The sequence below is a fragment of the Cyanistes caeruleus genome, chromosome 6, assembly GCF_971803275.1.
Source record: "Cyanistes caeruleus chromosome 6, bCyaCae1.hap1.1, whole genome shotgun sequence".
In the NCBI taxonomy this organism is placed as follows: Eukaryota; Metazoa; Chordata; class Aves; order Passeriformes; family Paridae; genus Cyanistes; species Cyanistes caeruleus.
Window position 1 is genome coordinate 28,286,194 of NC_141706.1, and position 27,909 is coordinate 28,314,102.

Sequence of the window (27,909 nt, forward strand, 5' to 3'; positions counted from 1 at the left end):
AGGGGGAAGAAGTCACCAGAAGAAACAGACAGTTGGACTTGATGATCTTAAAGGTCTCTTCCACCACTGATGATTCTATGATTCCAGGAGGTGGCAAAAAAAAAATAAATCAGACCTGCATTTAAAATAAGCCATTTCAGATTTGCATGGTTATCTTACTAGTTATCATTTTAGCAGTGAGCTTTTTTCTGTCCTCCTCTGCAGAACTCAGAAAATTTAATATGTTGTGTGGGCTTTAATAAGGCAGGGTTAAAAAAAGGAGTATGCAACTCAGAAGTAAAACATACCCCATTAAGATAGTAAAAATTACTCTGCAGGAAAATACTTAAGAAAAGGGTGGGAAGTTTTGTAGATCTTAAATGCTAGCTAAAAAGGAAGCACAAGAGGTTCCCCCATATCTAACAGTTCTGACCTGGCCTACACGATGGACTACCTGAAGCCAGTTAAGCTTTCCTATGGTCATAGTAGTAGTGCTACAACAACATGTAGGAATTTTAGTTATGAACTAGGTTCTCATTAAGGGAAATGCTATAGAAACAGATGAAAAAGTGCTCCTTGCATGTAAAGTGCATTATGATGCTGGGTAAAGGTCATGTTTCCATGTCTATAGCAGCTCTTGTATCCTCAGAATGAAGTGTCCTTGACGGCTTATTGAGAACATGTTTAAACTGTTGTTTTGCTTGTCTGTAATTTTGAAAAGTGGAGAATACTGAGTTGTGGGAAGTGTTAGATTGACTGCAAGTCTACATGCTTTTATGTGCCCAGCCAAAGAAGTACATGCTGAGATAGAGTCTGACTGCAGGAGAATCTGGAGATAGACAGTTTAGCTGTATTCAGACTTGATTTTGAAAATCCTTAATATCATACTGAAACTGCTTGCTACACTTAACGCCTTCTTGCCCTCTGTTATCATCTACCTAAATATAAAGGAATTACCTGAGAATCTGAAAAGGTTTCTTTTGTTGAATCTTAAGCTAGATAGTTATTTAAAATGGATAATAAATGGTAACAACTCCTAGAGGAAATTTCCATAACTTAGCTGTGAGTAAGGATCGATCGATCTGTCTGTCTGTCTGTCTATCTATCTATCTATCTATCTATCTATCTATCTATCTATCAGTCTATCATCTACCTACCTACCTACCTACCTACCTACCTACCTACCTACCTAATCTATCCACTAACTATTTCAGGGTTAAGAGAGAAGCTGAATGGAAAAAAATGCATGAATCAGGGAGTCCATGTCATTATAAAGAATAACTTTGTACTGATAACTTAACAGTGTTTGGTATCAAGAACAATACCTGAGGTGTCAGGCAAAGAGCCATTATCAGCTTTATTTGCAGCTTCCCAAGTGCCTGACTCATTGGTTTTTAGCATTCAGAAACAACAAACAGATAGTCTGAGCTAATTATTTGCCTGGATATCCAAGGATCAACCTACTGTTTGTGAAACAGTTTATCAGGGTTGTCACGTACATGTGCAACATTTAGTGTTGGGTTTCTGGTTCAGAAATAGCAGAGAGATGCCCAGCAACTGCCTGTTGGTTTTGTAAATGGAAAAGGTTTGAGAAGTCAGTTGTGAAGATCTGTCCAGGAGAGATATTTAACTAACTGGTTTTAGTGGGCATTTTGACTCGTTCAGTGGACATGAAGATGGTACTGTTTAACTCTGTCTCTTAATAAGAAATTTTATTCTTTTAGCAATACACTGAATCATGGGAAAGCCAACTCTGCTGTTCTTCCTGCTGTGTAATTTATTTGAGATAAATAGAAGACTTTAGTCCCCAGGGTTATCGAACTCCATCATTAAAATACATTAACTGAAGAAAGCTTTGAACCAAGAATTCCCTTCTTGCCCTAGGTTAGCCTTTACATCAAGTCACAGAAGAAACTGCAGGAAGGTCTCATAATCCCTGTATTTACAGGTGTTTCAGTAGCAACAAATCTACTGCCTTTAGCATCTTTGCATCTGGCTCTCAAAAATGGAAAATGCTGTAAAGATGCAATCTAGAAGGCATCTGCCAGTACAGTAAATATAGCAAAGGGCTGAGCTGCTTCTGCAGCCACAGTAACAGCAGTGTTTTATTTAGGACCTGTAAGTATTTGTCAGAATCAAAGTAGGAAGCCATTTCATTAAGAGGGAAACTGCCCAGGTCACAGTTGGCCAAAGTTGCAGGTACAGGGTTACCCTGCCAAAAAGTTAGTTGGGTTATAGAAGTGAGGAACCTGGTTAAGAGAGACCTTAACAAACACCAAGTTCAGCCGGGGACAATTGGGCTCTCAGTTTCTGAGTTCATACAATCTTAATGTCTTATTGAGCTGAGCATGACTGCATGTTGTCAGTAAAGAAAGGAAAACAAAAAAATTCTTGGAAGCAAACCTGCCTCTGTTACTTTGAATTTGCAAAACTATTGACACAATTAAGAGAAACACCTTCCCCTCTGTATTGAGATTACATTACATTCTTTTGGCTACCTAGCTTTCACTGTTTAATGTTCTAGATATCCTTTCTGGTTTATATTGTCCAAAAGTGGCAAGGACTTCAGAAAAGAAGTGATTTAGTTCAGTGCCAGAGATGAAATTTTTGGAAAACAGTGTCTTTCTTTCAAACACTTTTTGCGTTTGAAAACACATTTTGTGGCTTGCGCATGGCCAAGTTTCTTTCCTTTAAAAAAGCCTGTTTCTGACCTTTGAATTTGGTATTTATTTGTGGAGGGCTAACTTCTGCTTCAGCCAGAGTGTTTAGAACATACTAATTTTTCCATTTTTAATTTTTTCCATTTCTTTAACAATGAAGTGGTTTCTTGGTGGTTAAAGATATTGTACTGGCAGGCTTAAATGGACTTGCCACCAAAATAAGTTCGGCTGTAGAAGGATCCCATCTTGATATTTTGTCGTAAGACCTCACTTTTGATTTGGAAGTATAACCTCTGGAGGGAAGAGGTCAACTTTGTCTGCCCTATCCATTTAGTTTTGTCTTTTGCTCTGAGGGTGCCACTTAGTTCCGGTTGTGACAATGGCTGGTCTGATGTGGACACCTGCCTATCAGGCAGTAGGCTGAGATAACTAATTCATTTCACACCAGCCACCAAGCAGCTGTTACATTACAATGTCTTTCAGTCATTACTGGCAAAGGCAGGATTTGAACCAGTAGACTAAAAGTATTCTTGTATTCCAAAAACCAGTGAAGGCCAGCAGCTGTGCAAACTTCTCACATGCACATCTCCCAGTGCATCTACCTCCTTGCCTGTGAAGTTTGTGGGTTTCCTGCCAGGAGGCTTCTCCAATACACATCATGGATTAGTTAACCAGATTTCTTACAAGTAACAGATTATTTGAAAGTCTGACTTTATCTAAAAATCAGATGCTTTTAAGATATCTCACCGTGGGCATCCTGTGGAAGTAACAGAAACTGCTTAATGTTCCTGAAGAAAACACTCAGTTCCTGCTGTTTGCAGGAACTACTGCAACCTTTCAGTGCCTGAGGTCCAAATCTCATTCTCTTGATGGTTCACCTTGTTATTGCAGATATTGAACAGCTACCTGGGTCTTCACTTCAGTCCTTACTGTTGACTCCTTTGCTATTTCAGATCTGTGCTACACTGGAGTAGATAGTGCTTCTCACAGGAGTAGAGGTGTCCCACTGCACATGCTTTTCTCTTACACTCTGAATTCCTTTTCTTTTGTTTGTGGCCCAAATCATTTGAATCTGAAGACAGGAAGGTATGAGGTAGAACAAAGTACAAAAGGATGGGAAGGTAGCAGAAAGTGAAACATCTGCATTTACCTGTATAAATATTTTATTCAGGTATCACTTAATATGAACTAGTTTTCTGATACTTTTCTCAGGGCAGAAAAGGGTCTGAATTATGACCATTATAGCTTGAAACAGCTATGTGGTTGAGGGAATAATTTTGAAAACTGCTCTTGCTGTCCCGTCTACTTCAAAAGAGTGTTTGGGGCAGTGTTGAGCAGTCCCCATCACAGAACTGTCACACTCAGTTGGTGTGATTGACCAGGTCCTGATGAGGAAAATTATCCTGGAGCCATAGTGACCCCCTAACCCTTCGAAGGGGTCGGGAGAGGGTGCAGTGGTTGGAGAGCGAGAGACCTGCTCTGCGACCGCCTGCAGCACATCAGTCTCTGTAGCTGAGCCAAAGTGCTCACTTCCTATTTTGTTTTCCCTTTTGAATGGCAAAAGAAATGTCACCTGTTTTCTTGTAGCCCTCTGTTATGTGTAGGGAACTGTTGTCATGGTTCCTAGTATCTAAATTTCTTAAAAGCTGTTTTATGTAGCAGGCAGCTAATGTTAGCTGAGCACTGGCTGAGGTGAGATGAGCCAGGTTTTCTCTGCCTTGCTTCCATAGGTACAGCACCCTTCAGTTAGAGAGTTAAAGGAGCAGTGTAAAAGTTAAACATCTGCTTGCTTGTTTCTTGAAGAGCATGGCATGGTTGTTCCTTTCCACGTTACTGATATCTGAGATTATTAAAAGTGAAAGAGTCATCATTAGTCCAGTTTTTTTTTTTGTTAATGTGATGTCTTATTGCTCAATATATCTTTATTTAGATGAGGAAAATAAACTAGTTATTTTGTTTAATTTTATAGTTTTAGTTCATCTTCACCTTTAAGTTACAGTACAATCAGCTCTGCCTGTTCTCTGAGGCATGTTTATTTTTTTTGTGGGAAAAGATAGAGCTTCTGAAGAAGCCTGAAAAAAGACAGATTTTTTTTTTTTTTTAGAACTCTGTTTTCACAAAGCCTTGGTTTTTGCAAAACCTTCGTTATACACTAAATTGACCCAACAGTGGCCCTTTAAGAGACATGTTGGCAGTTAATCTGTTCTGGTTTACAGCATGTACATTGCTTTAAGAATGACTGGAATTCTAGGGGGAGGGAGAAGGGAAGCTTTGACCTCCATGTGCACATGTGCTGCTGCCAGCATCCCCTTGCTCGTCTCTGTGATTAAATGGATAAATCAAAGAACACCAGCTTCTTTTTCTGTTCTTTCTGCAGTGAGGCTCTCTTTTTATTTATTAGTAGCCAGCATGGCTGAAATACTTCCAAGTGCAAGAGGGAAGGCTTATACCAGTTATTTTGGTGTGGGAGTTGGTAGCCAGCCCAGTTGTTGGAGTTCTAAATTATACCGCTTTCTTTTTCACCAGATCTGAATGCATCAATAAGTTTGCCTCTGTCTTTGGGACCATGCCTCTCAAAGTGGTGGAACATCGTGCTGACCCCGTCCTTTACAAAGATGACTTTCCTGAGAAACTGAAGAGCTTTCCCAATATTGGCAGCTTATAAAGAGAGAGACAAACCTCAGTGAGGAAAACAACAGCTGAAAAGGTGCTATGAGGAATAAGGCCCTGAGACAAAGCTTGCTGGAGAGTGGGTTGCATCTGAGGGAGATGGGAATTAATGTTGTTGTCTTCCTTTTGCATTGCACAAAGTTGTAACTGAAATCTGAACAACTGCTTCTCTGTTGCTCACAGAGAATTGAATCTATTTGCGGGTTCTCCAAAAAATGTCAAATGCTTTGACATTTTTGTCCAAAGGAGGCTATGCACCTGAAGAATAAAAAAGAATCTGGCTCTCTGGTCTGACTGGCATGACCTCTTCTATCAAATGTGCTGCAAGCTCTCTGCTTAGTGAGCATCCATCCATTGAAAGCAACTGTCTGCAATGTAGAGCTGTTCTCTTTTGGGAGGAGTTGATTTCCTGTGTGGCTGGTGGGCCTCTGTCTTTTGAGCTTTAACTGTTGTCTTAAGTAACTGTGAAACAAATATTTTCTTCTGTAATATGAGACAAATGTTTATTTTTTTACAACACCACAAATGAAAATCTGTTCTCACCTAGTTTAAAGAGCAAAGCATTTTGTGTTACTTAAATTATTTTGATGGAGATGGAGACACAGCAGCTGGGAGGATACTCTCCTTCAAAGCAGAGACCTGCAGGACAGAACTGCAATTGCTGCACTTTCTGTGTAAATCTCAGGTTTTCTGCTGCACTCATGCAAAAGACTCAGACTCTATATCAGAACTAGTTGTATTATGCAGAAAATTATTTGTCTTTAGCCTTCTTATATTTTTTATTTTCATTATCAAACCAGCAATCAAGTTACAGTTTTATATTATAGCCATCCATAGGGATGAAGTATGAAATAAATTTTTAATGTCTGAATCCTCTTCAGGAAGCAGCTTACTAATCTGTAAAACACCTATATTTTCAGAAATTCCTAGTTCAAGCTTCAATGTACAGGCAAGTGTGTATGTGTAAGACACTGTTAGCGCACACTTACAAACTCCTGTAAGTTACCACTGTTGGAAAAACTATTGTGTCTTTGCTTGTAATTTAAGGAACCCATTGCCACAGGCTGAAACATACAGCTTTAGGAAGTCCTTTGGAGAAGATTTATGTTTCTCAGAGGCATTTGAATTGTTTCACCATACTGAAATGAACCTCAATGAGAAAACTAAATGCAACAAAATTAGAAATAAAGTTGTCTGGACTGTTACACTTGCCCTTCAGTATTAATAGGGGTCCTAAATTGTGCTGGGAAAGTAATCTCTTTTCTAGCTCCACTGATAAAATGTTTGTTACTAGATAAGTGTAATTTCACTGTTTTTGGAACCTCTGTTGCTGCTGGTTACAGACACATCCTACTTGATGGGCTGTTTTTCTGTTACAGTGCAAGCAACCTTATTCCTCAGATTTGCCAAACCCCAAACAATAGGACAAGTGTTAGACATCATGGCTCACCCCCTCTCCTAAGCTGGATACGCAGAAATGACAGAAACCAAATGAAAGTCAGGCTAGAAACAGGAAACATCTGCTCCTATTTGTCTCACCCCCTCTAAGACTTATCTTATTGCCCAATGCAGTGGATGTGCTGTGAATGAAAATCATATTGGAACAATAGCTTTGAGGGGATGCTTCACTTCATAACCTCCCTGGGATGTGCCTGTAAACTGTATCATCTGACTCTCTGGGAGTGTTTAATTACTAGTAAATGGTTTTTGCTGCGCTCTTTGTTTCATTCCTGAGTTGCTATGGGAGCTAAAAGTATAGCTGTTGCAGTGACAACTGATGTCTGCACAGTGGCTATCACAATAGAGGAAGGTTTGTTACTCATTATTTCTCCTTTGCAGCCTTTCAGGTTTATTAACATAGACCTTCTTACTGAATCTTCCTGTTGATTTATGAGCTGGTGCTTGAGCATCAGGAGATACCAGCACATTTCCCTTGAGAAGTTTGCTTTAAAGGGTAGCTGTGACAGTGCAGTAGTTGCTTCAGTTTTAGCTGTCCTTTTGGAGCTGATCTCAGCTTGGCAGGCCCTAGCAGTTTAACTGAGTTATAACACTTTCTTTACAAAGTTGTGAAGCCACTGTGATTTCTTGATTCTTCCTCAGCAAGCCAGTAAAAATCTTTGTTTTGCACAGAGTCTTAAGAGACACTGAGGATTTGAAATAGTTGGTTGGATATTTTTAGATGTAGACAGCCAAACCAGTTCTGCTAAGATGACCTATAATCTCCAGTCCATAAAAAAGTAACAAGTCCTTGTGTCTGCATCCAGGAGCATCTGAGTATTCTCCCTTTGCACAAAATGTCCAGTGACCCCTAACAATCATGTTTTATCCTTTGGCCTTTTACAGTTGCTTTTATAGGGCTAGCTCATTTACAACCCCATTTGTCTCTGTTTAGTGCCATGGAGAAAATTAGGCAATTGACCATAAAGAAAAATTGTAAAATTGCCTACTTACTTGCTCTCTGCATTTATGATTGTGATGTTCTTGGTGCAAATTCTGTAAAGGTAAGATGTAATTGTATGTCTGATTTGGAATTGGGGTTTTGTCCATCTTTAAATTAAGATAATTTTTAACTTTTCATTGTATATATGATATCCAAAAAAGCTCAATAGTTGTATATTAAAAATTAAATCACATGAGTGTTTATTGTATTTCACTTCTGGATTGGCATAAGGAAACATGAATTAATTCAGAGGGGAGAATTTCTGTGACAAACTCTTTTACTACATAAATCTGTGTTAAACTTGAATATCCACAGTGCACTTTGGAAAGATGTGTCAATATTTTGTCTTTGTCACAACTGGAGTTTGATGGTTGTCTTGAAAACACAGCTTTTTGTTTCCAGAAGTGCTGCAGCGCAGTCCCTGTGGATCATGGCACTAAAGGGCAGTGTGTGCATGGCACATTTTGCTGCTTGTGCATGGCAAGGGGGGAATGTGCTGCAGGGGCTGCCCTGCCTGTTGTGGGGGATCCTAAGGATGCATTTTGAGCATCACCAACTCTTCCTACAATGCATGAGTTTTCCCTTCCTCACAGGTCCACCGTCTTATTATAGGATGTGAAAATTTGGGCCCTAATGTTCTGAATGATTCTGTCCTTCCATTTCTAGCTCATGCTCTGGAACCTTTTGCCACCCATCATGCTTCTGCTGGTGTGGTTCAATTATGCTTTAGTCTAGCAACAAGTTTATCCCTCTTAATTATTCATTCAAGGACCTTTTAAACTCCAAGGACCTTGGAGCCAGATGTCAAAATAATTGTGAGGTGGGACTTAAGTGGTGTTCAGTACTTCTGACTGGCTTTGCTTTTAGGCTGTATTGGTGAGTGTTGAGCATCTAGAAAGATGCTATATTGAGACTCATGACACTTTATTTTTAAATAAAATGGATTTAGGTGGGGAATTTTAAATTTAATTTTTAAATGGTTAAATATACCTCGAAGATTTGATATGAATGCCCTCCATAAAAAATATCAGATGCTTTGAGTACTTCTCACAGGCAGAGTATCTTTTGATTAGGAAAGATCTCAGAATGATTAATAGGTACTGCATAAGTCTGTCCAGCCCTCTGACATGGAAGTTGCTCTCACAACCAAAGCATGATACATGGAAGAAAAATTAAAATTGATGGTGCTGATGAGAAAATGGGATCAGACAGAGTGAGTATGAATTTTTTCATTTTTCTCTTTGGAGATTTGCATACTTAAATTTTACTCTGAATACTGCAAACCATGTTCTTTTGTAAACTAAAATGCAAACTATGTGCAGTTCTTGTAGTCATGGATATTCTCATCCGTGTATTTGAATCATGAAAAAAAAATCTGAAAACATATCTTTGATTAAATCTATGCTAGAAAATGAGCAATTTTCCAATTCCAATTGGTCCAATTGCTAACTTCAGTCTGATCCTGAAAAGCTGAGAAGAGCAGAGAAAATCCTGGCAAGTATTTCACCTATACTACCTTTTCATTTCAATTTTTATGCTGAAAATAGTAATTCCTGTCAAAACCTGCCAAACAGAAACTACCAAACAATACTCTAACTACCTACAATACTCTGTAGGACTGCAAGTTATCCCATGAGCAGGTGGTCACTTCAAATCTCTTGCTAACATTGGCATGTGACAGAGATAGCATTTGCTTAGCAGAAAATTCAGGTAGAACACTTTTGCTTTACTATTGAGTCATAGGTCCTTAAATTGTATCTCATGCTGCTGGAAGTGCTTGTAGGACAGTGTAAGTTGTTTTTATGATGCCTGCCACTGCTGTATCTAAGTGCAAGAAATGGAGCTTCGTCCTGTGTGGGTAAGACTAACCTCTCACTTTTAGCTGCAGGTAAGGAGACAAAGAGAGAGGCAGTCGGATACCCTTTGGAGATGTGTGGGTAAAAACAGGACTGAACACCAGTATCCCAAGCCTGTTATTTAACAGAACAGCTACACTTTTGTCTGAATTGTTTGTTCAGAGTTTTGGGTTCCTCTCTACCAAGGCAGAGGACTGTTAGCTTTGACTTTAAGAATCAGCAGGCTTCAGCAGGCCCTGGCTTGAAGCCATTTAGAGACATTCCTGGTGCACTCTGTGTAATTTCAGCCTGATGGAAATGGCTGTAATGCAGTCCCACCTCTGCTGATCTTCAGGATTCCCCTGTCTGCAGCTTCTTGTGGTTGCTTTGAAAGTGAGTTATGTTTCCCATTAAAGGATAACAGGGACAATTGAGGCAATTACGTGGACTGGCTTGGAGCTAGCAGCACGAAGGGAGTTTTCCAACTGAAAACAGTGCTGCTCAAAGGTTCTTCCTGCAAGGTTGCCTGTTTGCTGTCTTCATTTGTCTGGAAAAGGATCCAGTAATTGTCCTTCAAATTTCCTTTAGTCATGCTAAATGCCTTTTTACTTGCATAAACAGGAAGTGCTCCTGCTCCAGAAAAGCATGATATCTCTGTGGTGACCATGGACAGAGATCAGTGCAACTTGGTTATGATTTTATTAGGTCTATAAACTTGTGTCAGTGCTCAGTGCCAGACTGTGTGGGAGGGATGTTGTAACTAAGAAAATTAGTAATTATTAGCCTAATTATTAAGTCACATCTATTAGATTTTTAACCTAAATTTCAGCTGTAGGGGGCTGGACAAAGGTCAAAGCTGGACCATTTGACAAATGAAGGTGTGAAGAACATGGGATATGCAGACCCACATGAGGTTTTCCATGTGTCATTATGAGGTGTGTTTTCTGTTGCATCCTGTGCTTTTAAGGATGAAGCTTATCTCTTCTAGCCCCTCCCCTCCATTCTGTGCAGTGATGGGAATGTGTAGAACTAAAAGCTTGGGACTGACTGAACAAAGTGCCACTTATGGATATCTAGCTGCCCAGTATGAATATCTTGTGCTCACCCAGGAGATAAGCCCATAATGCCTTGGAAAGATACCTGAGCTTTTCAAGCCACAGACTGTGTTCTCTCCCACATGTCCATGTATATATGTGCCATACACTCAAGAAAACCACTGTTTCTCACCTTCTCAGCTGGCTGTTTGTAAACTTACAGGTGCTTCTTCTGTGAAACTTGTCTTTGGAGGCAAGTGCCAGGTCTCAGCTGGGTGCTGGGCACAGTTAATGCTGGGTGCCTTCAGCTGAGGACTGATGGAACAATAACTTCACACAAACAGGGAGGGGAAAAGGTTTGAAGGAGAAAAGACCGTAAAATGAGATCCAGGAATTCAGCAAGGCTACAGCAAAAGAAGCAGATTGCTAACTCAGAGCATCTGTCTTTGCCTTGTGAATAAGTTATGAACTGCAAAGCAAGAGAAAGTGGAAGATCCTTTCACAAATAATAAACACTTGTTTGTCTCAGATTAAATGCAACACCTTTACATGTGGGCTCCATCTGGCCATAAGTAGATGCACCTTGCATGGCTGTTACCTTCCTTGCCAATGAGAAGATTACTGAACATCCATCTGCTTAAAGGTTAATAACCTGCTTTTAAAAAGAGGAAGAAAAAATGGCAAATCTGTTTAGTTTACAGGAATAAAATATTGTTTTTCATTTAAACTGCCCGAACTTTGCTCTGCCTCAAAGTCATATTCTCCAGCAGAGAAGGAGCACGTTAACCTAGGAGTTGTAGCCACATCTCCCGGAGAGAAATTTTGCCATGTGTTTTAAATAACTCCTGCAGCTCCTCTAAGAAAGTGCAGCTTCAAGAAGAAAATGCACATTTCTAATCTGGGTTCTGCCACTATCTAGTTTAGAGCGAGGCTTTTTGGTTCTTTGGCATCATTTAGGCCAGGAGCAATTTCTGATGTAAACCCATACAAGCAGGATGTTACTGAAACTGGCTTTAGGCTCTCAACACTCTGAACTCTGCCAACATCTGGAGAATCTGGCTTTGAGTGCTTGGGGAGGGAAGGAATTTTTCTCCTACAAGTGAGAGGAATGGATAAGCTTGCAACAGTACCCGCATTATCCATTTCTTTGTGAGATAGAAAACAGCCATGCACCATCTGAAGCAAGTCGATGCTCCCAGACAACTGATGGAAAGACCAGAGGGGCTCTGTGGTTCTCTGTGGGCTGCTGGGTGCTGGGTGCTGGGCACCTTCTCAGCTTTGCCTGAACAAAAAAGGCCCTTTCCAGTCCACCCAGCATCTGGGTATGGGGACTTGACTCTTACTGGTCCCAGTGCTGGTGGGTTTGCAGTTGTGTTTATTGATGGAGTACGAGCAATAGAAAGGGCCCTCACAGAACCCAGATTTCCCTGCCGTGGGACAAGAGCTGTGCGCTGTGAATTGGTGGGGCCCAGAAAAACCTTTCCCTTTGTGTGGGGACAGGTGAAACCCAGAGGGCTCAGTCTGCCCCACAGCCCACTGAGCAGCTTCTGGCTGCAGGCAGGCACCTCTGGGAAACCCTGCAGAGCCACAGGAGGAGAGGGTGGGTGAGGCTTGGACATCTGTGCTAATGTGAAGCTAGGAGGGGAGGGAGTGTGATGATCTGTGGGAATATGGGAAACACTGCCAGCCCCAGGTGCCTTCTCCTATAGCTTCAAGAGACCTTGTGCTCGGTGCCCCGAGCATGACTGTGCTGTGTGAAAGGGGTGGGGAGCTGAGGGTCCCCAGTTCTGTGGCCTCTTGTTGCCAAGTCAACTTGTCCCTGAGTCAGCTGTGATTACAGGCTGCCTCGTTAAGGACTGCTTGAGGAGGGCTGGGAGACCTGCAGGAGCCCTGTGCGCCTTAAGCTCTGCTGGAAGCAGCAACTCCAGAGCAGTAAGCAAAGGAGAGCATCTTGCTGTCTGCCCTGTGGCCCCCTGTGCTGGCCAGTGAGGAAGCCAAGAGATGCTGAGCGCTCCTGGAGGCAGCGAAGCCTCGCTAGCCAGGAGCCGGCTGGCAGGACGCTCCTGTGCCCGGCTGCTGCCTCTGCACCATCCCTGTACGGGAGAGGCAGCAGCCCCTGAGCTGCCACCTGTTGTTAATCTACCCCCGGCTAATCCATTCTGGACTGCGTCAGCAGTTCAAAAGGGCACTGTTAGTATTTTTTGCCAGCTTCAATTAACGTGAGATTTTGGAGGCCCCTCTGATCACATTTCATCTGTCATGAGTCAGGAACAAACCAGCCAGATTGCAGTTGAGAGGAGAGAAGAGAAGGAGTTTATTGCAAACCAAAACAACAACAGTGTTTGTGCCCCTTTGGCCAGGGTGGCTGGGAAGCAGGGACCTTCCCAGTGATGCCACTCCTTTCAAAACCTGGAAAAATAAAAATTATTAACTGGAAATGCCAGCCCTTCACCTCCAAAAAAAAAAAAAAAAAAAAAGAAAAAAAAAGAAAATTTAAAAAAAAAGAAAAAGCTGCAAGTGCAATAACTTATTTCAAAAATTTAAAAAGAATCAAGCTGCAAGACTGTTTGTTCCTTTTTAATATTCCACTGTAATGAACTGGTAATACATGGTTGCATAGGCAATAACATTGCATGGCACAAACCTCATGTGTCAACATTTTAAATGACTTTTTTTTATTATTTTTTTTTCCTGAACATTTTTAAAACTTTTTTATTTTTTTTATATGTTCTACCCCAGGCCATTAAGCTAAAAAGAGAGAAAAAAAAAAAAAGTAGCATTTATACAAGGTTACAATATTTTACAACAAAAAACAATATTGATTGAGGTTTGTTTTCTTTCTTTCTCCCAGTCTCTCTTTCAAGCACTGCACACCTAAACTGATATATTATTATACATTGAAAACTGTCCTTCAAAATCAGTAGTATAAAAGTCCTAGCTCTACCTACCTACCTAGCTATGTGGGGGGAGTGGAGAACCATGGAACCGTGTTACCAGCAAAGAGTTAAGGGGCTGTAAGGCCGCTCCCTCACCTCCTCCCAGCTCCCTTCGGGAAACTGCAAAGGGCTGAATGACTTTCCCTCCGATTCTACCCCCTTCCCATTTGGGTTTAATTTCTCCCTCAGTCTGTTTGCTTTTTGCTGTGTCAGTCAGAGCAGCAAAATAAACACGGGGCTCTGCCTCTGCTTGATTATTTTTCAATCCTTTTCCAAGAAACTACCTTTTTGCATTAGTTTGTTTGGAGAGTGTTTTACAATGTGCTGCCAGGTTTGAATGTACTGTGGGAATCAAGGGAATGCGCCTCCCCATCCCAAAACACCTCCAGTGCAGGAGGAAAGCAGCAGGCAGCCCTGCTCAGCAGCACACGGGGTTCTCCTGGCCCGGGTTGGTGATGTGTCTCCTTGGCCGAAGGGACAGGTGAAGCCATGTGTGCTGTAGCTCTGTGCCCTCACATGTGACACATTGTCACTGCCTGTGGCCCTACATTGTCACTGTCTGTGGCCCTTCCCTAGCAGCCTGCTCATGCTGGCGGCTCAGGCCAGGCGTGGTCCAGCAGGGACATGTCACCTGGCAGGGATGTGCATTCCAGCAGGGATGGATGCTCGCTCACACTCTGCCACAGGCTTTAGAGGAGAGGGAGGGTGGTTCTCTTTATTTTGCTGTCTTGGTCTTCCTCCCTGTAGGCTCTACCCAGGTAGGTGCTGGGGCAGTGGGACCTGGGCTGGGTAGCATATTCTGGAGGAGGCAGCCGGAGCCTGATGGAGAGGCTGATGGGAGTGCAGGTGGGTGGCACTGCTGGCAGCAGGTGACGTGCCAGGGGGCTGACCTGGCCCCTCTCCAGGAGCTTGTTGAGGCACAGCCGCCCTTAGAGTCTGGACCCCGCAGGGCCCAGCAAGCCCAAGCCTGGTTCCCCACTGGTTTGCAATTGCTACCAAAGCACTGACTACTGCTTGTAGGCAAGAAGCACCTCCAAGTACTTGGCAGTGAGTGGTACCCAACCACTTTTAAGGCAGTGCCAGAAACCCATGCTGCTCTTACTATTTGCATCCTCCTGGTCTCAGCTCTGGGACATCTCTGGGGTTCCCAGACATGGGCAACATAAGGCTGCCACCTTGTAGGATACCTGCTGCATAGCCAGGGCCAGGAGAAATGTTTTGCTACCTCTGTGAGGCTGGAAGGAGTATCTGGGTGAGCCCAGTTGGCTGGGCTGCACCCACAGAGGATGCCACCATGGGCATGGCAGGTGTTGGGACGGCTGATGCTTCTGAGACATTTTGGTGGTGGATGGGGACAAAGCTTGCAGCTTTGAAGGCAAGTCCAAGCCAGGGAATTGTGATTCAATGTATAGACAGGAGTAAAATACTAAATAAGAAATAAATAGAGAAGAAAGTCATAAATAGAATTGAAAGATATTAAAATAACAATAATAATAATAATAATTAAAAAGGTATCATTGTGGTAATGTGAGATTGCAGGAACAGCACTGACCCTGTGACCCTTAAGAAATGCAGTAGATGCAGGCTGGCTAGCTTAAGATACATATATATATATATATAAGTATATATATATATATATTTATACAATTTTTCATGTTAATTTAACAGCTAGTTTTAAAAACCCTTTAAAATTAATTTTAAAAATGTATGTAAGTACAGATTCATGTAGCTTAAAAACTACCAGAACAGCTTCTTTTGAAGATTTGAGAGGGGCAGCCCTTCCAGCATTACCCAGAAGTGTGGGTGCAAGGGACAGTGCTAGAATGGCAGCAACACCAAAGGAGATGAGGCAGAGCCCCATGAGCAGTGGGGCTGCCTGCAGCTGGAGGTGGGAAGGGAGCCCTGCAGAAGGGGGTCCAGGGAACAACATTCCCCTTGCCTCATTGTGTTTTCAGGCAGGCTGTGGGCTGGGCACATGCAGTGGTGTTTAAATTAGACTGAGTCCAACATGTGCTTTCCACATGAATTTTAAGGTGAGAGAAAGTGGGGGCCAAGCTTCTCTATATGCCAAGTCTGCTGCCAGGAGACTCTCCTCTCTCTCTCTCTCTCTAACAAGACAGGGATACAGCACTTAATCCTCTGGGCTCTTAAACAGCTCAGATGAAATACTGGCCCTGTGGAAGTCTGTGAAGAAAAGCTACCCTTTAACTTCAGTAGGGAATGCAGCTAAGCTCTTGAATAGATACAGCCCTCCACTGGAGCTGCCTTCAGAACTTGCAGGCTAAGCAAGACCAGTCCCCACATGCCTGCCCACCCCACTGCCCTCTCATTAGCTCTGCTTGTTGCTAATTTGCCTTGTCAGCAATGGTACTGGACTGTTCAGGCAGCAGCCCTCCACCGACTGCCTGCTGCCAGGGGGAAGCATCAAGATCCCCAGTGTTCCTGGGAAAAGGCTCTCAAACGCTGTGCTCAGCTGCCTGCTCAAATCTGATGGACAAATTGCCTCCTACCACTGGTCCCTGGATGGCTGGGAAGCTCAGTGGCTTCTGGTACCCAGTGGGGATGCATACACCTCCAACTGGTCAGCGTGATCCTGCCTGGTTCCGTGATCAGCATCACTTTCAGCATCTAAGCCGCCATGCCTGAGGCCTCAGCTGAATGTTTAGGCTGGGATTTAAATCCTGGCTGCTTGTGGTGGGAGAGGCCCTGGTTATGCAGGTGGTGTGGTGAAATGTGTGCTGGCTCCCTGTGCATAGCAGGGAAGGCATCTCTTAGCATTTCTGAGAAGAGAAAAGAAGCAGTACTTCTGGTGTTTTCTTATTCCAGTAAATATATTACTTTTGACCTAGCAATAGTGTATCATTAAGGTAGCGTATTGACAGTCTAGGCACTGTGGAAATACTTGTACCTGAAGCCTGATATTTGGTTGTAGCTTATTTGTAATTCTTTCCAAGATCACTAGATATTCCTGGACCTTAAACTACAAGATCCTCTAACACTGAGCATGAGGAAAGAGAGCAAGGTGACAAACCAGTTTTTATGGGAGTAGTATCCTATAATTCCCTTGCAAATCTCAGAGATGGCTACCCCAGCTCAAGCTCAGCTTGCAGAGCCCCACTGTGCGGGTGGTAGTGCTCAGCTGACTTTCAGCTTCTCCTTGGTGGTATTTCAGTGGTGTAATGATGTGGGGTAATTATTCATTATTCCATGCACTATCATCACAGAAAAACTTGTAAAGTATTTAGCCTTGCAAAGGAGATCTTACTTAACAGCTCTGCACAGGTAAGAGCACTGGGAGGGAAAAGCAGAGAGGCATGTTGGTTCACACAAACCAGACAAGTTCTGGTTTCTTCTGCTTCCTCTGCAAAGTGAAGAGGATCTGAGGTGGCTGGAATGGGGCAGCATCACCTTGTCCTCTCTTGGGCCCCTTCCCAGCCTGTTCCCTTGGCTGTCCCTGGTGCAGAGATGCCCACAGCCATTGTGTGCAACAGGGCACTGGGGTCGAGGGCCGAGGGAGGGCCTGCCATTGCACACGTCTGAGCCCAGGATGAGGTGTGTGAGGAATTCGATGGCCTTGTGTCACTGTGGCTGTGTGCTAGTGCTCGAGCTCTTTCTTAGAGCAGGACTGGGGACTTGAAGTTTTATACAGCAATTGTGCTTCCCTGCCAGAGCTGCTGTCTCTAAATTGAAGTTAATAATTCCTGACCCAGTGAAAGACAGAGGAAATCTTTTCCTGTACCACCATGCTTGTGAGCCCCTACATAGACCACAACCAGGGAAAGCAAAGCCCAGGCACTCCCTGGGGCACTGAGCCACGCTGGAAAGCTTTTGTTTGCTGAGGTCTATCTCCATCTGGGTCACCAGAGGGCTGGCAAAGACGCTCGGCATGATAACATCGAGAGGGGCATCCCCTCCACAGACTTCTACAGCTCTGTGCTGCATCTCAGAGTACAACATGGAGAGGGAGCAGGGTAGAAGGAGGTGGGCTAATGTTGCCTTTTTTCTGGTTCTGGTTATCTTCCCAGCCCTGTTCCTCGCTCAGCTGTGGGAAGCCATAGCTCCTGCTAAAATGATGTTTGCAGTGTGAGAGAATCTCTTTGCTGGCGCCAGAGTCCCCATCCAGTCCCTGCCCAGGGCAGAATATGCGTGTGTGAGTGTGTGTGGGTGGATAGTGGGATGGGAGAAGCTGCTGGAAGGCCAGTGGGCTCTTGCTCTCTGGAACAGCAGAGCTGGTGTCAGATAAAATAGAGGGAGGAAAAAAATGCCCAGGTTATCGGGGAGGTGGCAGCGGGAAGGGATGCATCCCATCCCAGATCTTGATGGAAGAGGTGCTGCTCCACAGCCTCCCTCTCCCTGCCTGATCCCAGGAAGCCGGGAGCTGCCACGTTCATGCCGGAAACACTCCACTTACATTAACATATGTACTTTATACGCCTAGGGTAGCTAAAAGTGCTGCATTCAGATCCCCGAGGAGGCAACTGCTGTCCGGAGTCCAAGCGGCTGGATTTGCTGGGCTGTCCCCGTGTGCTCTCTCCGAGTCTGGCGGGCGCTGGGCTGCAGCCCTGTCATGTCGCCCAGGAGATCGCCGCGCTGTGCTCCTTCGCTTTCATCCTCAGGGCAGCGATGCTGGAGGTCTTGCGGTCCGGCTCGCTGTTCAGCTCGTAGCCATTGAGGCTGGGGCTCATGCCGGCTGTGCCGAAGAGGCCACCCATGTGAGTCTGTCCCACGTGGCTGCCGGGCCCGGAGACCCCAAGGAACTCGGAGACGCCGCCGGCCGCGTGGGGGTGGCCATGGGGGGACATGCAGGAGGGCACCGTCTCGCAGGGGACGACGCAGGCGGGCACGGGGGAGGCGGCTCCGTTGTTGCCAATCCAGGAGGGGTTCTGGATCTGGGGGTGGGAAAAGAAGCGTCAGGGCTGCCCCTGTGCAGGATACATCGGGCAGCCGGCCTGGGGGGATGCGGTGTGTCCAGCCCCGGCCTGGCCGGACAGCCTAGCGGAGGGGCAGCCGGTGAGACGGGCATGCAGACTGCTGGCCCCTGACAGCTGCGGCACCCCCAGCCCTGCTGCAGCCAGCAAATCCGCTCCAAAACCTCTGTGCCGGCCTGGACAGGGGCAGGGAGGGCAGCAGGATTACTCACAGGGAGCAGGGTCGTGCTCCTGCTCTGCCACAGCATCTGTTTGTTTATTCCCCTTCCAGACACTTCTCTTACTTTTTTTGTAGCATGAGCACTTTTCTCAGCACAGGAAACTTTGTGTCATCTATGGTGTTTCTGTGGTGCTACTCATTAGAGAGGGATCAGACAGAAAGCAGTCCTGTGAGGCTGCTCATCCACCTTCCCTCTCCAGCTCAGGGCAGCTTTGCCCAAGCAAGGGCTATTTTGTACCACCCAGACATACCTGTCAGAGCTGAGCCCCCGGCACAGGCAGCTTCATTGCCCCTCTCCCCCTGCAGTGCCCATCAAGGCAGCATCATCCACCCTGCTGCAGAGCAGAGCCCTGCGGGGCCACCTGCAGAGACCATCTGGCATCCTGCAGTGTCACTCATAAAATGGCATTGCAGAAGGAGCGAGGAGGGCTCACTATTTGACAGTGGGAATAAGTGTGCTGCAGCAGGAGGCACATGGGCATGCAGGATGAAAGCAGGGAGGAGGTGAGCAGCTGGCTGGAGCAAGAGAGCAGAGGGCCTTTCATCCCAATGCTCCTTTCCACTGCTCGCCCTTGGGCCCTCTCTGATCTCTTACCTCCTGCAAATTGCTTTTCAAAATTTTGATTTCTCGTGCTGGGAGAGGAGGGCGGTATGGAGGGAGAGAGCAGTGTAAGTTCCAAAGGCAAGAGAAGGACAAGCTGAAAAGGCTGCTGAGAGTGTTCTCTGCTTGAAAAGCTGCTTTGGCATCTCAGCTGTTTCAAAAGGGCTTCTTGTTCAGTTTATGGAAGATGCCAAGCAGGAGAGAGGTCAAACACTCCCGGCTTGGCTGCGGGGTAGAATTGGTACAGAGCTGGCTGGGGAGGCAGCTGACAGACAGGGTGTCAGGGAGGGAGGACTTCCAGCAGATCTGTGAGAACAGTCAGGTTCAGAGCATCCTGCCTGCAGAATTGCACCCTTGAGCAAATTCTGGGTGGTGGGAAGAGGAGTGGAAGATGGAAGGAGTGCTTTCTGGGGCACAGCCTAGCCCTGGAGCTAGCAAACCCCAGTCTGCCTGGCATCATCTGAAGTGTTGTGAAACTCGGGCTGGCCCAATGTTTAGGAGGCTATTGTGCTGACAGGTTTTCCAAGACAGGAAGCCAAGGAGGGGAGGCAACCCTGTGTCTCACTTCCAGGGTCAGGGCAGGAACAGTTTCAATAGGACTCAGAAGCAGCCCCAGGTACCCCCAACCAGGCTGTTCCCTCCCTTCCTTTGGAGAGTAAATCTACAACTCCCTTGGGAAGCATCCCCAGATGTCACCAAGGGTGCTGCGTGTACCACAGCCCATGACTGGGAGACGGCTGTGGGAATTTGCCAAGGGAAAAAAGCTTTTATCCAACCACCATGTCCAAGGGGCATGGAAACCAGACATGGTAACAGGAAGCCTCCATGGGATCTGCTATTCTTTAGGCATGAGTTAGCCTTTTGGATCTTCCTGAAACCAGCTGAAAGTTAGTGGGCAGCAGCACACGTGATAGGATGTGCTGGGCAGGGTGACCTGTACCCAAGGGTGCTGCTCTGTGTCACACACAGCTGGGGCTTGGTACCTGCTTTAAAGATGGCTGCTCTGGGCCAGGGCATGAGGGAGCCAAGCAGGACACCTGACCAAAAACCTGCCAGCCCTTCAGTGCCTGACAGTATAGCCCCAGTGTCCTTGCAGCCTTGCCAAAGAGCAGGTGGAGGTACCTGAGCAGCGAAGCATGGCTTGAGGAGGACTGGGCCCAGAGGCAGCGTGTCCAGCAAGCCCTGTGCCCAGGCTGGGGAATGCACTCACCTGGGCGTAGTTCTCAGCACGGGTGAGCAGGGGCAGCTCGTAGGCGGTGGAGAAGTGGGTCCGGACCTGCTGCATCTGACCGAACCGCTCCCGCTTGCGCCATTTTGCTCGCCGGTTCTGAAACCACACCTGGGGAGAGGCGACAGCAGGGCTGTGAACACGGGGAGCCCGGCAGCGGCTGGTAGCCCGGCAGCCCTGAAGAGCCCACCAGAGGGCAGGGCCTCACCAGACAGGTGCTTTTGTATGGCACAGATGGGCACTGCTCCACACACATGCTCTGCAGGGGAGAGACAGTCCTTCCCTGCTTCTCTTGAGGGTCTGGGGCCAGCTCCTAGGAAGGGAGCACTCCAAGCAAAAGGGGATGCCCATCTTGTGATGCACAGCCTTTCTGGGAACATTCCCAGCTCTAGCCTCCCACAGCCTGATTTGCACTGGGAAAGCCTGTCTTCCTCTCACCCCTAAATCTGTGTTACCCAGGCAGGCTCTGTCTGCAGCTCTCCTGCTGTCAGCCAGTCTCAGCCGAGAAGTGTGAATACATCCATGTGTGCTGCTGCCAGGCTGACAACAGCAGTGACGGGGCTTTCCCCAAGACTAAGCCTGGCTACGATGATGCCATTGACTGCAGCTTGCATTTCTCACCCAGTCTCTTGTTTTTCTTAACCGCAGCAAGAAATACAAAGCCGAACACCCCTTCCCTCCTTAGCTCCAGGAAAGGACAGGTGCCCTTCTATAGCATCCTTTGGTTTACACTGAGTTTTTTTTGCAGGATTTGCTGCTCTTTGCTTCACAGTGCTGCTCAGATCCCTTCAAGGCAAAGACCAAAACTCTGTTTCTGCTCTTATTTTTACTGGCTTGACATCAGTGTGTATTATTGCACTGTTGTCAGCACCATTGCTCCTGATTTGCATCAGCCTAAGAGAGATCAGAGCCTGGCCCAGTGTCTTCAAAGCCTCTTGAAGCTCGTGAGTCAGGGAAACACATCAATCAAGAGGTGCTTTGAAGGCACTGAGAGATGAGGGCGATCACCAGGGGCTGGGTTGTGCAGGTCACGCCAGTGCATGAAAGGAGCACTCCTAGAGCCTCACAGCTCTGCTTCGAGTTTTACACGGTGACTCGCTGGGGAGGGCAGGGGGGGTATTGCTGACAAGCAGCTTGGCCCTTCCCACGCCTGGCCGTGGGGCAGCTTTGCTGCTTGCCAGGCACCTGGGGAAAGCAGACGCCAGGTAGGAAGCTCATGTCTTCAGAGGCTAGCAGGACAAGCCAGGTGCTTGGCACAGGGTGGGATGGCAGGACAATTTTTGCCGGGGCAGGAGAGTCGTGACACCTGCAGCCTGAATCAGTGCAGCCAGAAGCTGCTACGGGGAGCGATAAAGGGCTTGCTTTCTGGTCTGGGCTGACCATCCTGCTCGTGCTGGAAGAGTTGTTTCAGGCTCTCCTGCTTCAGTTTTTGCCTTCCACCACGTAGGCAGCCTTGTGCTGGTGTCTCCCAGGCAGGCCTGTGGTATGAGCTGAGGGAGGGGCTGGCCATGCACTGTGGTCTGCTTGGGCGGGGAGCCGATGGTGCAGCTGCCAGGCATGTGCTCCGCATGTGAGCTGTGGATAGCATAGGGTTTAATGCCCGGCCCCATGGCACCGGCAACGCCATCCACAAGCTGGCCAAAGCAGCAACCTGCAATCAACCCCCTTACCCCAAATCAAAAACCCTGCAAGTGTTTTCAGTAGGCGCAAAAAGCATCGGCAGAAACGTCCTAACGTTATCCCAGCTGAGCACACACTGCACATGCAGAGCGAACTACTGGAGCAGGTTTGATGCCTCAGGCATCTGTCTGTTTTTCTTCTACCTCTTCTTGGCACAGCCACTCCGGCCCAGCTGCAGGCCAGTCCCAGGGCTGGCCTGGATCACGCCGCTTTGATCTGCAGATTCAAAGTTAGCGGTGGTGACCTGGTTCCTCCTCAGGCGGAGGAGGCCCCGCTGTGCACAGAGGGGTGGAGAACAGGTAGGGAGCGGAGTGCTGGCTGTGCATGAGGCCAGGGTGAACATATGCCAGGCATACGCGGCCATTCCCCGTGTGGTGAAGGCACGGCTGCCTTGCCCGCCGGAGCTCCCACCTGGAGCAGGGCGGCCGCGCTCAGGCCCCGCAGCGGTGCGTGGCTCTGCAGTGTGACCTTCGAGGCTGTCAACGCAGGGTCTGCGCCCTCTTCCTCCTGGGACAGCGTGACAGCTGCCTTGACAGAGCAGAGGGAGGTCTGGGCCTCTACTCTGACACACTTATGCATTGGATTGAACAGAGCAAAGTGGTTTAAACTAGCAGTTCCAAAATTTCCCTGTGGCTGGTGGGCTGGGAGGATTTGGCAAGTCATTGCGTTAGGCTGAAGAAGAAGAGTATCTTCAGTCCAAGTGGTGTCACAGGCACCAGAGACACTCTGAGGGCTGACAGTGAGCTCTGAAGCACTTGTGGCAAGGTTTGGACCGCTTTTTAAAGTTCTCCTTTCTCCTCTGGGCCAAATCCATATTGGCTTCTTGGTATCTTGCAGCTGGGTTTCTCCAAGCCTCCACAGTGCCCAGGGGAAAATGAGACAGGCATGGCAATGTATAATGTGAAAATGTCAGCAAAAAAACCCAACTAATCCTCAGTATTTCCACAGTCTTAGAAGACACCTGCTTTTAAAAAGCAAATCTAAACCCAAACAGAAGTTAATTTTCCTTTCATTGCCTGTCACTCCTTGTCGAGAGTGGCTGTTGTGGGATGGGAATGTGACAGCGGAGGTTGCAGTGGCTGGTGCAGCGTGTCCTCTGGGGTCAGGATGGGCTACTTTGTGCAGGGGCCAGCAGTCACTGTGGGCTGAATCTCAGTGTTAGTAATTACAGTAGGAGTGTACAGTAATGTCATGTATCTGACTCCTGCAGACAATGCTTTGATAAGCCCTGATGTACCAAATCAGCCCTGTAAAAATCTACGGAACAGAGAATGTTTCATGTCTCCATAAACATTCGGCCATATGCTGGTACCTAAATCCATATGCATACACAGCTGATGTGCTGTTGGGGGTGGAGAGGCCAGAAGTGGCCTGAGACAAAGCAAGGAGGCTCCTGCTCACTCTCTTGCTGCCTCTCCCCACCCAGTGGGCACTGCCAGCCTGCCCCTGCCACCAAGCCCCATGGTGGCAGGTGGATGGGCTCAGCTGGGACTTAACCCAGGACTCTGACCATGCCTGGATAGTTGGGGGCTGCATCACTTATTTGTCCTTCCTCCAAGTTAAAGGCATTTTCCCCTCTCCCCTACCCCCACCAGGGCAGTGGTGGGTGAGGCTGACCTCTGCACATGTGGTGGTGGGCTGATAGCAGCTGTGGGGTTGTGCTCATGCCCTGTGCTCAGCACCCCTCATTGCATTACTGCTCTGACATTCAAGCATCTTGTGCTTTTTACTCTCTTCTGGCAGGCTCACAGCATCCATTATCCCCAGTCCTGTCCTCTCACCCTGCTACCCTCCTCTCTCTGCTCAGCCTCCATCTGTCTGTGTGCAGGACCCCATCCCTCTGTGAAAGGTCAGGCTATCTCTCCTCTTGCCAGAGATGGCCACCAGCCCTTTGCTTTTCAGACTGCAAGAACAGAGCCAGAATTCATCCTTGAGTGCTGAAACTGGACACCATTTTATCAGTGGCCTGGAATGGGAAATTGGAGCCTGGGATGAGAGAATTGAATAACTCGAGCTTGTTTTCATTTCATGTTTAATTTCCTGCAGGCTTAGCTCAGTCTTTCCGCTCCTTCCACCAGCCTCCCAGGGTTTTATGGGGGAAAAGGGATCAAGATATATTACTTCTTGCTTTGCTTTGCTTTTTTTCTTTTCTTTTTTTTTCTTCCAAAGCAGTGATTTTGCTACAGCAGAGTTTGACATTTCCCTCTCACTTTCAAGCCCCCGCCGCATCACAGGGTCACTGCCAAAAACATTTCATTAATGGTCCCAGCAATGATAAAGCTGGCTCTGAGGGGGGCTGGCTGATGGGTTATATTCCCTGGCTGCGAAGCCTCCTTCCAGTCCCATCCCTTTCTCCTCTCCCAGAGAGCAGTCCAGGAGGCAGATAGTTGATAATCCAAGAGAGGTAAGCAGCCAGGACCAGGCTGGCATGGGCTTGGGATGTTCCTGTGTGTGTTTCTATGCAAGGGGAAGGCATAATGTGTGAATACACGTGTCTACCTTTTTTTTTTAGTGCCACTGCCTCAGACATCTGCTGCAGACCTGGATGAGCTGGAAGAGGCTCAGCAGTTGCTGATACCAAGCAGAAGCTCTTTCTGGGGCTCTGCAGCCCCAGACATGGAAGAGGAGAACAAAGGAATGGGACATACATGTTGTGTAGGACCTACATGAACTCAGAACCCCCTGTGCATCTTTGCAGGTTTGTGGCTGAGGTGTAGCAACCTCTTCCTGGCTGTGCCTCTGCCTAGGCTTGTGCATGGCTCCTGCTTTGCAAATCAGGGATATGCAGTATCTTAACAGTACGTGGAAACAAGGGACAAGATTGTGGGGAGTAGACAGGAAAATGTTGCATTGCATCACGGGGGAAATTAGCTTTGACATTGACAGACATCAGTACAGATGGCTGGAAACTGAGGCAGGCAGGGAAATGGAGCAGGAGAGGGTCTAGGCCATGGAATGGTCACTGCTTCACAGACAGTGTGGTCCACCTCATGTGCGCTGCTGGCACGGGTTCTTCTCCAGGCACCACAAACTCCGGCAGCTACTTCACTAAAGAAGAGTGAAACTTGGGGAAGGGATGGAAAAATCAGAGCTGCGGAGCCTGTCTGGGCTCTGCATCTGCTCCTGCCTGCAGTGCAGCTGGTCATGCTCCCCAGGAAGCCAAGCCTGGCCAGAGGGGATGACCTCCAGCCAAAAGCTGTGAGAGGGAGCATCACACCTGAAACCAGTGCCTTACCTTTCTGAAGATGACCTCCAAAAAATCGTTCCAGGGCAGGATTATCCCTTAGATGACCATACCTTCCTTGTGAGAGGGACTACTGTGCTACCCTCAAAGCCCATGGGGCTGCAGTAGGTGTGTGCCCAAACACCCCACAGCAGCCAGAGCCTTTCCCAGCACAATGGATGGTGTCTGAGTACTTCACAGCTCTTTGGCTTGCAAGGGAAAGGTAGTGAGGGGCTCGCGTCTAATTTGTGATTTCTGCCCTCTAGCCCTTGGTTTTTGGTCCTTGCAGTGGGCATTTGCTTCGCTATCAGCCTCCTGAGCTGCAGCCAGTACCCACCCTTGGGCTGTGAGCCAATGGCCCTTGAGGCCACACTGCTGGTGTTGGAAGACCCCACAGAACAGAACTGCCAAGGGGGTAAAGGCTAAACAAGCTGTAGCACAACCCAAAGGTGGAGACAGGCACTAGGGTGATTCACTAAGGCTTTGTCTCTGAAAGCCTCCCTCATGGGAAGAGCAGCCCCATTCCATCAGCAGAAAAACCCTGTGCCACCTCAGACTGCACGTCCCGGGGGCTGCCAGTGCCATGCAGGGCCAAGCAGCTCACTAGCCAGCAGCTTCAGCCCTGGGAACACATTTGAGATACCCAGCCCCTGGGCTGCCCCTGAGCCTGCCCAGCCAGCACCTGCTGCTCTGGGCACAAGCCTGCTGGTTCTTCCTATGCAGTGATGGGAGCCTGCACTGCTGCTGACAGCACGGCAGTCCTGCAGCACGAGGTGGTGGCCTGGTGCCAGCCCACGGCCCAAGTCACCGACTCCTTCCTGGCAGAGCTGGGGAATGACTGAAATGCAAGTGCTTACCCCTTTCACCATGGGGCAAGTGCTCGAGCGGCCAGGCCACTTAGACAAGTCCTTCAGCAGCTCTGTCACACGAGCCCTGTCATCGCTGTCCCAAGTGAGAGGTGTGCACTGGCAGCTGCAAGAGCAGGGAGGCTCTTCTTGGCTGCCTGTGCAACAGGCTACTGGCACGCTTATCTCAGAGCAAGCTGAAACCCCTCTTTGCCCAATATACTCCTGGCTACCCAGGGAGTTGCTTCTACCCTCAGCTGAGGTGTTATCCTGTGGTAAAAGTGGATAAGAGGGGGAAAACTCTAGAATGAAGGATCATATAGTAAATTGCATCTGTCTCACCTGCCCTGGCTCTGATGGCCACCCTTCATGCTGCTGGGATGACACAGTAGCTGCAAACCCTGGCTCAGAAGAGAGCAGGAGGAGCTCACCACCCTCCAGCACCTCATTCTCATTCCTGAGCTAGAGGAATTTCATGCACTGTGCAGCCAGTAACCCGATGCTATGTCTGGCCTCCCAGGAGACCCCATTAGCACTTGTGGTGTGTTCTTGGGAAATCAAGAGCTGCATCCAGTGTCACAAGTAAAGAGCTGATGTTTGTAGCACTGCCTTGCTCTGCCCATGCTGCAGTGCCCAAGATACTGCACTCGGGAGCAGTGGGAATCACACTGCTGGCTACTGAAACGCAGCCATGTCCAGCCTGAAGAGAAACAGCTGTGGGGAAGAAGAGCACACCAGCCCTGCCAACCAATTTACCAAGCAGACAAGAAAAATCCTGCTTCTGGTGAATTGAGAAGCAAACGTACAAGCTAAAATGGACTTAAGCATGGATGTGGGCCTTATTTGCAACAACTACTTGTAAAGGTTAAAGCAGAGGCTGCCTGGGAGCTGGGAATATTCCTGGTATAAAAGATAGAATCAGGTGTCTCCATGGGCCAATTATTCTTGATGCTAATGCAGGTTCTGGGGGTGGTGAGCTGACAAATGCCTGCAGATGGAAGTTACAGGATTAGCTGTGCTGGAGAAGGAGCTGGCCACCGAGGCGTGAGCTGCGGATGTCCCCACCATGCAGTGGTGCTTCCTTTTGCACATGCTTCTGAGCCCTGACAGGCCTCCTGTTTAACCTTGTCTCAGAGGAAAGAGCAGTAGTCAGAGAACCATTCCCTCCTCTGATGTGGATTTCGGGTCTGCTGGCCCCCAGGCTAGTTCAAGGGAGCTAGTTCATGAGAGCTGGCACCTGTGTGGGTAGAGATGATTGAGACTGTCAACAGAGCATGGCTGTTTGACTTTCCTGCTCCTCCTAATGTTGTGGGTGCACCTTTTGCCTCCAGATCTCCAGCTCTCATGCAGTCTCCGTGCTTGCCAAGCAGGCAACAAGAGCGGCCTCTCCTGTATCTCCTCATGTACTGAATTCCCAGTCACCTCTGCAGCCCCATCTGCCAGAAGGAGCCCATCCTGCCCATCCTGCTCCCACTCAGACTGATGAACCTCTGTCCCCTGCAAGCCTCCTGAAGAGAGCAGGTTTTGTGCAAGCTTTTTTCAGGGTGGCGGTGAGGCTTACCCACCTGCTGTCCCATTAGCTCAAGGGCAAGAGGTGTTTCTGTGAACTCTGGATTGCAGGACACCAGAC

At 47.4% G+C, this 27,909-nt stretch overlaps 2 protein-coding genes across 20 annotated transcripts in view; one reads left to right on the plus strand and one right to left on the minus strand.

Moving 5' to 3' along the window:
• The window catches only part of EXT2 (exostosin glycosyltransferase 2), a 76,241-nt gene extending 68,299 nt beyond the window's left edge, over positions 1–7,942 (plus strand). For all 19 annotated transcript variants that reach the window (XM_086892258.1, XM_086892259.1, XM_086892246.1 and 16 more), the window contains one exon: positions 5,166–7,942. In XM_086892258.1, the coding sequence (XP_086748384.1) occupies positions 5,166–5,304 (139 nt within the window). In that variant the 3' untranslated portion in view covers positions 5,305–7,942. The remainder of the gene's footprint in view (positions 1–5,165) is intronic.
• An 8,778-nt stretch (positions 7,943–16,720) lies between these two features.
• The window catches only part of ALX4 (ALX homeobox 4), a 40,575-nt gene continuing 29,386 nt past the window's right edge, over positions 16,721–27,909 (minus strand). Inside the window, exons 3-4 of the mRNA XM_086892264.1 lie at positions 20,514–20,642; positions 16,721–18,443 (exon numbers count right to left, since the gene is read on the minus strand). Coding sequence (XP_086748390.1) covers positions 18,120–18,443; positions 20,514–20,642 — 453 coding nt within the window. The 3' untranslated portion in view covers positions 16,721–18,119. The remainder of the gene's footprint in view (positions 18,444–20,513; positions 20,643–27,909) is intronic.